Below are 13155 nucleotides of genomic sequence, written 5' to 3' on the forward strand. Positions count from 1 at the left end.
GCAGTATACATGTCCACAAGGAGATGTGCTTTGCATTATGGGATACTGAGGCAAGTGATCAGAACTTATACCACCTTTACTACGAGTTGCCCCGGTCCTGAAAATACTGCAGGTGTAAACTTTGTTTGCTTACACTTGGATAAAGGATTAAATCAAATATATAATTGATAACAATGCTGAAACTGATATGCTACGAGAAAATGCTGAAAAGAGCCTGTAAGGGATGTCATTAATCAACCGAATTGCTCTTTTCTGAATAGCAATAAGAATTTTTAGAGAGGATTAAGGTGCATATAAAAACAAACAAAAAAAAAAAAAAAAAAAAAAAAAAAATCGACATTCTTTTTTGTTTAGGTGGTGCTTCATTTTTGACCAGTTACTTTGTCTTTATAAATACCAAATCCAGCCAACCTTGGAATACTGCTCTCAAACGAGAGCAGAATGTTTGAGTAGGCTGGTTGGTCTTCCTTACAGTTGACACATTTAGGTTTCTTTACAGAGCAATATTTATTATCATGATCTTCACTACTACATTAGGCCATGGTGGTAGAGCCAAAATAGGTGGATGTGCCGATTTCTATTCGTTCATTTAAAAAATCTGAGTGGATTAGGGTTATTAGAGCCTAATAGGACACTTGAGATACTCTGCTTTTACTAAGGTTTGATATAGTAAGGAAATGGATATAGTAATCTCCTATGTTTACCTAGAACAAAAGATTAAAGTAGAAAGAGCCTGTAAAGAAGAAATTCTATGTATAATTCAACTTGGTTGGGTAGTCTTTGCAAAACCCTATTAAGTGCTCAAAGGAAACATCCCAATCAGCTTTAAAAAAAAAAAAAAAAAATAGTTATATACAGTGATGACATAATTGAAGTAAAATGTACACTTTGACTAAAATATTGACAACCAAGTTGAACGATACCCAGGAAAATTAAAATAGAAAGATCACGATTCAGTATCATCATTCTAGATAGAAAGCACAACACTTGAGTCAGAACTCAGACAGATATAAATGCAATGGACAGGTCATAATGTAAGAAGTAATATTCAAAAATGGACAGACAAAAGTGATATCTGATTGGTAGTCAAGAGATGGAAAGAGAGCTACAGAAAGACCAAACAGATGGAACTGAATAAAGAATCTGGTGAGAACAGAAAATGGCAGATGTTTCTGGTCCTAACCATTTCTGCATCTCAAATTGTGTTTTATATCTGTCATTCTATGATTTATGTGTTCCCATAACCATTCCCAAACCCCAATATATACTTTGAACTCTTGCCACAAAACCAAACAATCACAGTTGAAGTATACTGTGAACAACTCGATCGAGTGAATGAAAAACTGAAAGAGATTAAGCGTTCTCTGGTCAATTGAAAGAATTACCTGTACCAAGACTGAGGAACTCGGCTAGAAAAAGCATCCACATCCTCCCTATTCTCCTGAGCTTGCACGTTCAGATTACCACTTATATCGAAATTTGCAACATTTCATTAATGAAAAACAACACAATAAATTAGAGGCACTGAAAGTAAGCCCATGCGAGTTTTTTTGCCTCCAAATCTCCTGAATTCTACAGAAATGACATTATAAAGCTTTCAGAACATTGGAAGAGCGTTATTGATTCAAATGAAGAATATATAATTGATTAAATTAGCAAGTGACTTATCTTTTATATCCTTTCAATACTTAATAATTAATAATAATACTTACTTAATGCTAAAAAACATTATTTTTGGGATGGCCTGATACTAGGGATTTGAGTGCTAGATCTAATAATTGCATCAGAGAATTTGTCTATAATCAATATAACCACATTACCACCAACTGGTGAGAGAGTGAACATATGGTCTTGACCTGGGAAGTAACTAATGTATAGAATTTTCAGTTAAGAGGTGATATATGTATTACAGGGCTGGTAGGTATCCAAGCTTAGGAGATTGCTTGGATTAGTGCCATGGCATGTAAAACTGTAAGGGCTGTTGATACTACATGGGAGTGTTTGGGGGAAGTAATTTGATGAAAAACAATACGATACATTAATACACAGAAATTGAGCCTATGTGACTTCTTTGCCTCAACAACTCCTGATTCTATAAAAAATAGCATTATGAAGCCTTCACAAGGTGGGAGGAGCGTTATTGATTCAAATGAAAAATATATATTTGATTTACCATTTTATATGTGTTGTTGTCGGCTATTAGCCGACAACACACATAAAATGGTAAATTATAACCCAACAAAGAGGATAAAGGACAAAACAGAAAAACTATTAAAGTCCGTCACTTCTTGGCCACCAGACACAGTTAAAAAAACTCAAACCCCACTACGCCCGCCCCCCCCCAGAATAAATGGGGTTCCGAAAATACACAAACAAAATGTGCCCCTTCGACCAATAGTGGAAGGAATAGACAGTCCCAATTACCACCTAGCCAAGAAATTAGCAACAACACTCAAGGAGTTGGTAGGTCATTCCCCCTCCTACGTAAAAAACACACAACACTTTATAAACATAATCAAAAACATAACACTCGACAAAGACGACTTATTAGTCAGTTTTGACGTTTCTGCCCTTTTCACTAATATCCCCATCAATGACACAATTCTCCTACCACAGAACAAATTTCTGCCCGACATTACGGCCCTCTTTGCCCACGTACTAAAGTCCGGTTACTTCGTGTGGCAAAACAAATTCTACCTACAAAAGGAAGGTACGGCCATGGGCTCACCATTAACTCCCCCAATCGCGAACTTCTACATGGAAACCTTTGAGCAAAGGGCTCTTGATTCCGCCACGCTTCGACCGACAATCTGGCTCAGATACGTGGACAACGTGTTCGCGATCTGGCCGCACGGTCGACAAACGCTAAACACATTCCTCAGCCACCTAAACAAACAACACGAACGCATACAATTTACCATCGAAATCGAAAACCAAAATTCGCTCCCGTTCCTAGACACACTAGTTACACGTCTTCCTTCAGGCAATCTATCCTTCACGGTCTACCGAAAACCGACACACACGGGCCAATACATACATGCGAATTCATATCACCACCCAGCACAAAAATATGGAGTCATAAACACCCTTAAAAACAGAGCCACAACTATTTGCTCTAACCAGCAGGCCCTGAAACAAGAACTAAAAATCATTAGTGACACATTCATAAACAATGGCTATAACAAAAATACTGTCAATAAAATACTCTATAAAACCACAACAAAAACGAATCTAGACTACAGTAAAACCATAGCCATCCCATACATTAAAGGGTTATCAGAAAAAATCAACAGAATCCTACAACATTATAACCTTAATGCCACCTTTAAACCACCCACTAAACTTAAAACCATATTCAGCTCCTCTAAGGACCCTCTCCTCCCATTAGCACATCCTGGAGTCTATTGCATCCGCTGCACCTGTAACTTACCGTACATTGGTGAAACAGGACGGACAATCCCTATACGCAAAAAAGAACACATTAGACACATTAAATATAACCATTATGGTGAAGCAGGCCTCTCAGACCACGCACTCAACACCTTACACCAAATCAACTGGAAAAGCACCTGCTCCTTACACCGTACAAAAACATGGTACAAAAGAAAATTTAAAGAATCCTGCGAAATCCTGATAAACCACCCAAATATCAACAATAAAGATGGTATGAAAATTCCAAGGATCTGGATGGCACACATTCAGCCAACCTAATTTGAAAGATTCAACACAAGTCAGGACTCTAGCCAATCTGCTATTATTAGAAACCATTCCACTCCAACTGGCTGGAATGATGTTAATATAATGTTAATATATGTATATAGTAGACAACACAAATAATAGGACTTTAGTGTTGATGTATAAATTTTTTTTCTTTTTTTTTTTTTTTTCCACCAGAGGTCAGGCCAACAATTGTGGTAGCGGTTAGTCAGTGTCTTTAACGAACCAGTATGATTGTAGTATAGCTTGTTTCCTGTGTATATTTGTACGCTCCAGAAGATGACCTTAACATAAAGGTCGAAACGTCGAATTGTAAAATTTTAGTAATAGTAAACTAAAGTTTTTATTCAAACACGGTAGTTGTCTCCATAATTTCCAAAAATGCATTCGGATCACCGTGCAAGCCTAAAAGAAAAGAAAATTAGGACTTGAGTCTGTCCAACCAAGGACTTCAATGTTATGAATCAGCGACAGAGGTTCAGCAAATTAATAATTTTATGGTATAAATGACACTTGTAGATGTGATTATAATGATAGTTAATATTAAGCTGCAAGTCAGCAGCTAGAATTAAAGAATATACAGGAAAATGGTTCAATGTTAAATCAGAAATGAACTGGGAATAAACCCTACCTTCACTGATAATTATAATCTACATAGAACCAATTTACGAATTAAAGAGATATTAAACCTCAAGCCACCATAAATGGTATTAGGTCCTGTTCTTTATTCTAAATTTATTCCTCTTTGGTAGATCTGCTAAAGACCTTCAAAGATCTTTAGCAAAATTAAACACGTAATCACATTAAACATGGAAGATATGACAAAAGTAAGACTAGTATGTTTATTTAGATAAGAAGATAGTAAATTACATGTGGAGCTAACAAGGCTAGTAGTGAGAGCATCTAAATAAGTATATATGGAACGATATATATCAGGTCAGCAGTATACAAAACAATTATCAAGTTTTCTTGGTAAGTCGAATGCTGGTAACTTTAAAAACGCTTTATAGGCTATCTGATGAGAGTACAGGATAGGCAGTGGATACACTGCAGGAAAGATAACTACTTATAAATGATCTATGCCAAGTTTCTGAAAATGTACTACTAAAAAAGAGAAGATATTTCAGTTCTTAAATGGTAAGTGAATTATAGTTATCTTCAGCAAACCATTACAACAAACTACTAAAAACGGTATGGTCATAGCCACAATGCTATTCTTAAGGAAATTCACTGTTGCAACTATCCACTATAAATGAAAGATAATAAAGTTTCATCTGCTCCTGAAAATCAAAGTTATTTGATATAAAATATGAAAACTAGATGTTTTCATATTTCATAATGTGAGAAAATATTAGAACATACAAGCAAATCCTTGTTACAAAATTTCTAATATAGATTTCTTTAAAAAGCTTACATTATACTACTTCTAAAACAAAAGAAAAAAAAAATGAATAAATAAAAATAAATAATTGTCGGTCATAATTTTCCAATGTGCACAGAAACTGATATAGCCGCAAACAAGCTAATTATAAACTTGCAGTTATTAGATGGGTTGTACAGTATAATGGAAAATCTGTCAACACATGTGAATTACCAACTATAATATTAATTATAAAAACTTAATACCTTCCTACATTACAATGTTACATTGACACCATCAGGGATCACAATAAACACTGATATGTGAATATAGGCATTAACACTGAGCAAATAAGGTGGAATAAAGGCAACGAAAGTTGGGCCTAGAGTCCTAAATGGTGTCCCCATTTAGGGACACCATTTAGGACTCTAGGCCCAACTAGTGAGCTAAATTGGGTTGTCTTGGCTGTTGGGCTGACGATCTTAAAATGTATGCTTCACAAATATGGGGCAGTCTCATGTAAACAAATATTTTGTTAGGTTTGGAAAGTTTTTCAGAGGTGAAGCAGACTGGAGGAATAGTCCTGCCTGTTTGGCCATAGTAAGACAGTGCCTTTATTCAGCCTCATTTGCTCAGTGTTAATGTCTGCATGCACATATCACTGTTTTTTGTGATCCCTGATGATGGTAATTTCTCATTATCATATCAAATTCCTGACACGTACCCTTAAGGGATGTACCACATGAAAAATTTATGTAAATTTTTCATGTAGTACTAACTAATCAACAATTTTCCTCCAAATCAATCCGTTACCTGTTAAGACCCCAACATTATCAGATCTTATATTTCTATCTTCTAAGGCACTTTTTACCATATCAATCGACCTATATCTTGGTCTTCCTTTGGGTCTTTTTCCTGCCAACTTGGCAGAGATGCAATGTAACATTGATGAATACAGGAAGGTATTAATTAAAGTTTTTATAATTAATATTCTAGTATATGTTGTCATTTCCTGAAAAATTAAAAGCTATGTATAACCATTTATTACAGATTGCTTAAATATGCTTTATGTCAACTATCTGCAGCAGTAATGAGAGACTGTAAATATGAAAATGAATGTTAAGCTTGTTATATTATACCTGAACAAATAGGCTGGGATCCAGCTAAATCAGCTTCCATATGACTCAGAAGTGTACCTGATATAACAGGGTGCACAACCGAACTGCCATTGATTACATGCATTAACCCACCATTTTCCAAATTCCTCTGAGACTGTAAATCAGGTTCACTAATATCCATAGGCGTAAAATTAATATCTTGTAATGCAGTTCCACCAGATGAGCTTTCTAGCCAGCTGAAATGATTATAATTATAGAACATTTATTCTTTTCTGAATATGATAAACTATTCTTATGATACAAATAATTAAAAGATTTTAAATCGAAAAAGAAATAGCTATAAAAAAAATCATCAAAATAACAGCAAATGATTAGAATCCCAAATTTTTTAAACTTATCAATCATTGTGTAGTAGATTGAATAAAAAAGCAAAATACCTAGTGACCAGAAAGTAGACACTAATAAATCCTAAAGAAATTCATTAAAATCAGAAATCATGAGTAGAGAGAATACACTTAATTCTTATTTCTCATTTGACAAAATGTGCAACATACAAATTGACAAAATTACTAAGAATACCCACTTAAAAACTTAAATTGTGACCTCCAAACATGACTCTACTATTTGTTTTTTTTTTTAACTATTAAATTTCAATTCTGTCCTATATCTTAAAAACACTCCCAGTTATAATGGTTCAGAAGCATAACGGTTCCAGTTATGCTTTGGACTGGATGAACAGATCTATCTCTACAGGAACAAAGCTAAAGATTCCGAAAAAGACTGCTGCTTATGAGATATGGTATTACAAGAGACTGTTGACGAGCTTGTACGTGAAAAGGTGAAAAATGGTGGTTTCTAGACTAGAAAGTATCAGTAAAACTTTAGTACTCCTTAAGAGTACACAGAAATCTGAAATACTTTCAAACAAATGGAAAGAACTAGGTAAAGAATCAGGGTAAAGTTCCTAGGAAAAAGGAAAGTAATAGATGCTTAATGAAATGGATGAATGGACTGGTCATTAGAGAGAGAGAGAGAGAGAGAGATGAAGCCTCAACTGAGGTGCACAGAGACTATACAGAATGTGATGATGTCCACTGAAGAAAATTTTATTACTGGATAACACTTATCAAATGAACAATCAAAACTTCCTTAGAAATTTACAAAGAGGAAATCTTTCTTAGTGGGATGAAGCTTATCTTTATTCTTTCTTTCTTTCTTTGCATTAACATAATCCCCCCTAAAAAATGATTATTTACCTAACAGTGTTACTTTACTACTGAAGAGCTGCTAAATTTATACAAATTACAGATCATCCAGCATTGTATAGTGTATTTAGATTTAGGGTGATATCTCTAGAGTTGTCTGAAAATACACGACTCGGTAGAGAAGGGATCAATTAAGTCAATTAGCAATCCATCACACTAGCAGCAATTTACTCCACTTATTTTCACAAGGACATTCTCTACTCATTGCATTTCCTCAAATATTTCCATGATTAGTTCACAGCAGAATTGAAGTTGGCAATCCAACTGCTCTTCTGTAATGTTCAATGTACATTGGGTATTAAGCACTCCTTACAGCTCTAGTGTAAACTCAGAGAAAAATTCTTCTTTTATGACTGCTTTTGACTGAAGTCTTTTGAAACAATCTCCTCCTTTTTTGTGTGTGCATGCAATTCTTAAAGAGTACAATGTGCTTTCTTCAAATCCAATGTTAACAATTTCTTATTTTCACCCAACTTCCTATTCATCCTATTAATGTATCACTAGCTGAATAATTATATGTATGGGAATACTGCATGTGAGTGCATATGTATGTGCACATACATAAAGAATGCAATCCTGGTGTTGTAAAGAAAAAACCGAATGATAAAAAAATAAGCCACATTTTAAAATTATTTTTATTCTACACTGTTAGCATGCAGGAATGTGTTAGCAGAGCTAATCTCAGGTGGAATGGTCACTTAAATAGAATGGGAGAGGAAAGATTAGCAAAACAAGTGTTCTCTGCCAGGTTTGCAGGAAAACGACCCAGAGGAAGACCAAGATATAGGTGGATTGATACGGTACAAAGTGCCTTAGACGATAGAAATATAAGATCTGATAATGTTGGAGTCTTGACAAATAACATTCTGATTTGGAGGAAAATTGTAGATAGGAAGTTAGTAATGATATAAATTTTTCATGTAGTACTGTCATATCCTGTACACCCCTTAAGGGTACATGGCAGGAATTTGAAAATGATGAATGATGATGACTGCTAGCATTAAAAACTTTCAAATATGGCAATGCCAAAGAGCACTAATCAAAATGAAAAGTACATTATAAATATAAAAGCCTTGTCCTAAAGTATCTGTAAATGCTTTGGATTCAGCAAATACACATCCATTATAATAAATTTAGTTTAATCCTTTATCCAAGTGTAAGCTAACAAAGTTTGCGTCTGAAGTATCTTTAGGACTGAGGCAACTCGTGGTAAAGATGGACCAAGCTGTCATCACTCCATGTTTCAGTAGCTCCCATAATGCAAAGCACATCTCCTTGCAGACACATAATGCTATGCATTAAGGGAAGGGCCACTACCCAGACCGGTTTTGACCTTTATTGAGGTCTCGTCAATGGGAGCCAGACCCAGAGGTGGTGATACTAAGGTAGAAGTAATGGAGAAGTCATATTTATCTATACGAGTTGCCAAAAGGTGTACCTATTATATATGTGTACCTAAGGTGTACACAAACTTGTTTGCTTACACTTGGATAAAGGATTAAACCAAGTATATAATTTCTTGTTATTGGTGTCTTTAATTTATAGCATAACCAAGTGGAAAAGCTTTCAACATCTATCTCTAATCCAGAGTACTATAATAATAATAATAATAATAAGGTGTTACACCTTTTGGCAATTTGTATATGAAAATATGACTTCTGCATTACTTCAACCTTGGTATCACATCTGGGTCTGGCAAACTCACTGTTGAGATCTATACATGTCTTCAAGGAGATATGCTTTGCATTATGGGATACTAAGGCAAGTGATGCGAAGTCATACCACCTTTACCACGAGTTGTCGCACTCCTGAAAATACTTCAGGCACAAACTTTGTTTGCTTACACTTAGATAAAGGATTAAATCAAGTATATAATTTCTTGGTATCTTTAATTTATAGTATAACCAGGTGGGAAAACTTTCAACAGAATTGCTATTGTTATTGTCTTTGCTTATCTTGTACCTCAAGATATTCTCAGCACATTTTCTCTTGTAGAGACACTAACATGTGAGTGGGCATTGCTCAACAATTAAGTCCTGTTGTATCAGCATTATAAATTTGTGACTGTACAACAGCCTCTCTTTAATAATTGTTAATAATTGCAAATTTATTACAGAATAATGTTGCTCATATGTACCCACAGAGCTTTTCATTCTGTATTTCTAACTCCCTTAGACCCTTTAAATTCCCTTTACATTTAACTCCCTTTAAATTCTTTTATCAACCAGAAGAAAATTTAAATGACCCAGACACATTGACTTTTTCAAATCATTTTGCCTTACTTAAAATTAGTAGTCCTGATATTGGACTTCCTTCAGCTCTTTGCTGTAAAAAACACTTTATCATTACACCTTCTACTTGTTCATTTATAGCACCTTTGAGCAGCGTTTTTGAGACACAACCAACTGTATCACATTTAGAAACAAATTTATATATCTTGGATTGGTTTTTAATGTTTTGACTAATATCTCTCTAATTCTATATACATTTATTCAGTTGACTTCCTACTATACCAGTTTTATTGATTCTACTGACTATTTCCATATTTAATTTACCATCTTCAGGAAATGACAATCAAGGAAAAGAAACGAAAGATCTTTCTGAGCAATAAATACAAAATGTTATATTCAGGCAAAGACAACCAGGGAAAAGAAGGAGTAGCCATAGTATTCAACACAAAATACGAGGCTAATCTTCTTGAATGACAGGCAGTCTCAAGTAGAGTGATCTGGGCTAATATCAGAATAGAGAATTGGACAATGAGACTTATTTGTGCCTTTGGTCCCACAGAAGGTTCTACTAAGGTAGAATGGAGGAATTTTTTGATGCTTTAGAAAAAGCAACTGACACAATGAAAAAGGAACAGTTAGTCCTTGTTGGAGATCTAAATAGCAGAGTAGGAAATGATTGCGAGACATTTTTGAAACACATTTGTGAAATATTTTGGGAAAATTTGGAGAAAAGAGCACAGCTAATAATAATGACAAATATCTGTTGGATTTCTGCTCAGGACATGGACTGGTTATTACTAATACCATATTCCAACATAAAAATGTGCACAAATTCACATGGAGAGAAGAGGCTAGGAATAAGAAACATCTCATTGACTATGTTATTGTTGATAGTGATGTTTTCTCCCTGGTGCAGGACACCAGAGTGTACAGATGATTGAAGGAAAAGAAGAAAGCATATCAAAAAGTTCCAGGCAAATAAGTCAGTTTTGGCTCTTGGAGAGTACAGAGACAAACGTAAGAAAGCTAAAGAACATGTAAAACTAGCTAAACAAAAGTCATGGGAGGACTTTGCCAAGTACATAGAAAATAAATATCAAGAAGGTGGTAAGATATTTTGGAGGTTGTTGAAGAAGCTTAGAAATGGAGGAAAGAGTGAAGTAAAAGGAGTTAGAGATGATAAAAGGTGACATGAAAACGGGAAGAAAAAGATATATCGTTGAAGAATGGAAATATAGATATATAATATTCAGCATTGAAACTAGCAATTTCATTGCTAAATGAAACAAGCATGATACCACAGTGGTTAAAAACACTCAACATGCATACAGTCAGGTATACATATCCATACTTGAAGTAGAAAAAGCCATCAAAGGCAGGAAATGTGAAAAACCTGCAGGAGTAGATGATATTTGACCATAAATGCTGAAGTATGGTGGTATAAAAGTCTTTCTGAACTATGCAGTGGTGCACTGCATAGTTCAGAAAGCCTGGAAACAGGGACGAATTCCTGATGATTGGAGTAGAGCTCTAATAATACCCATATATAAAAAGGGAAATAAAACTGAATGTGAGAATTACAAAGGTATTTTCCTACTGAGTGTTCCTGGCAAGATCTATGCAAGTATACTTGAGAAACGGTTGAAAAGAATTGCGGAAGAAAAGCTTGATGAAGAACATGCTGGACTCATGTCAGGATCAGAGCATCACTTTACGACAAATAGTTGAGAAAGCATGGGAATATAACAAAGATCTGTATTTAAGTTTTGTCGATTTGGAAAAGGCATATGACAAGGTGCCAAGAGAGAAGCTATTCAATATGCTACAGTTATATGGTGTCAATGGGGCATTATATCAAGCAATACTTAGTCTTTATTTGAGTTGTAAGTCAGCAGTTAGAATTGAAGGAAGTACAGGAAGATGGTTTAATGTTATATCTGGTGTCAGACAAGGATGTAGGTTATCACCTCTCTTATTATCTATGTGGAGCATATTAGGAAGAAAAGTGGTATTAAACCTGATATCAAAATTGGAGATATTAATGTCAGCTATTTGCTTTATGCAGACGATGTTATACATCTAAATAAATCCGCTACAAGTTTGCAAGATTCCTTGACTAAATTGAATAACTGTTGTAATAGATATGGTATGAAGGTCAGCATTAAAAAGACAAAGACAATGAAAATAGATAGAATTGTTGAAAATGTCAACTGTGTTGTGAACGGGGAACCTGTGGAACAAGTAAAACATTTCAACTAATTAGGCACGATTTTTGCTGAAGATGGTAAATTAAATATGGAAATAGACAACAGAATCAGCAAAGCTGGTATGGTATGAAGTCAATTGAATAAATTTATGTGGAATAAGAGAGAAATTAGTCGGAACACTAAATTAGCTGTATACAAGATAGTGTTCAAACCGGTTTTAACTTATGGATCTGAGAGCTGGGTCAGAAGTAAAAAACACTTGACCAAAGACTACAGATAGCAGATATGAGAGTACTGAGAAAGATTAGAGGCATGAACAGATTGCATCAGTGGCAATATCAGGTTAAAAACGAGAATATTAGGAAAACAAGTGTTCTCGGCGAGGTTGGCAGGAAAACGACCCAGTGGAAGGCTAAGATATAGGTGGATTGATACGGTACAAAGTGCCTTAGATGATAGAAATATAAGATCTAATAATGTTGGAGCCTTGACAAATAACAGACTGATTTGGAGGAAAATTGTAGATACAGAGTTAGTAAGTGTAAATTTTTCATGTAATACCATCGTATCCTGTACACCCCTTGAGAGTAAATGTCAGGAATTTGATGATGATGATGATATGACTAAAAATCGTGCCTAAGTAGCTGAAATGTTTTACTGGTTCTATAGGTTCTCCATTCACGATGCAGTTGTCATTTTCAATGTTTCTGCATATTTTCATTTTCTCATCATCATCAAATTCCTGACATAGGTGTATACCCTCAGAGGGGTGTACAGGATATGATAATACTACATGAAAAATTTAAATCCTATCTACAATTTTCCTCCAAATCGGTCTGTTACCTGTCAAGACTCCAATATTATCAGACCATATATTTCTATGTTCTAAGCCACTTTTTACTGTATCAATCGACCTATATCTTGGTCTCCTCTGGATCTTTTTTACTGCCAACCTGGCAGAGAACACTTGTTTTGCTAATCTAGGATAATAAAGATAATAATATGATCGTGATTTATTGTAAGACAAGTTATTACGAGCAAAAAAATAAATTTTCCAGTCTTAACAAATAAGTTATTAAACTCAGGGATGCTATAAGTTTTGTGTTGCCTAAAGTAGAAAATTATTGAGAGTCTAGAAGTGTTGTAAGAGTTTTCCATAATGTGCAGATCATACTGGTAGGAATTTCTATTCTATAACTAAAGTGTGACAGTGTTGCTTGTGTCCAGAGAATTTGGTCAAATTTCATGTTGCAGGAG

At 34.7% G+C, this 13155-nt stretch overlaps 1 protein-coding gene across 1 annotated transcript in view; it reads right to left on the minus strand.

Moving 5' to 3' along the window:
• Positions 1-13155, minus strand: part of HUWE1 (HECT, UBA and WWE domain containing E3 ubiquitin protein ligase 1) — a 1068888-nt gene that overhangs the window by 424447 nt on the left and 631286 nt on the right. Inside the window, exon 64 of the mRNA XM_090396304.1 lies at positions 6217-6431. Within this exon, the coding sequence (XP_090252430.1) occupies positions 6217-6431 (215 nt within the window). The remainder of the gene's footprint in view (positions 1-6216; positions 6432-13155) is intronic.

The sequence above is a fragment of the Typopeltis vanoorti genome, chromosome 1 (genome assembly GCF_054136105.1).
Source record: "Typopeltis vanoorti isolate ZY-2024b chromosome 1, IOZ_Tvanoo_1.0, whole genome shotgun sequence".
NCBI lineage: Eukaryota > Metazoa > Arthropoda > Arachnida > Uropygi > Thelyphonidae > Typopeltis > Typopeltis vanoorti.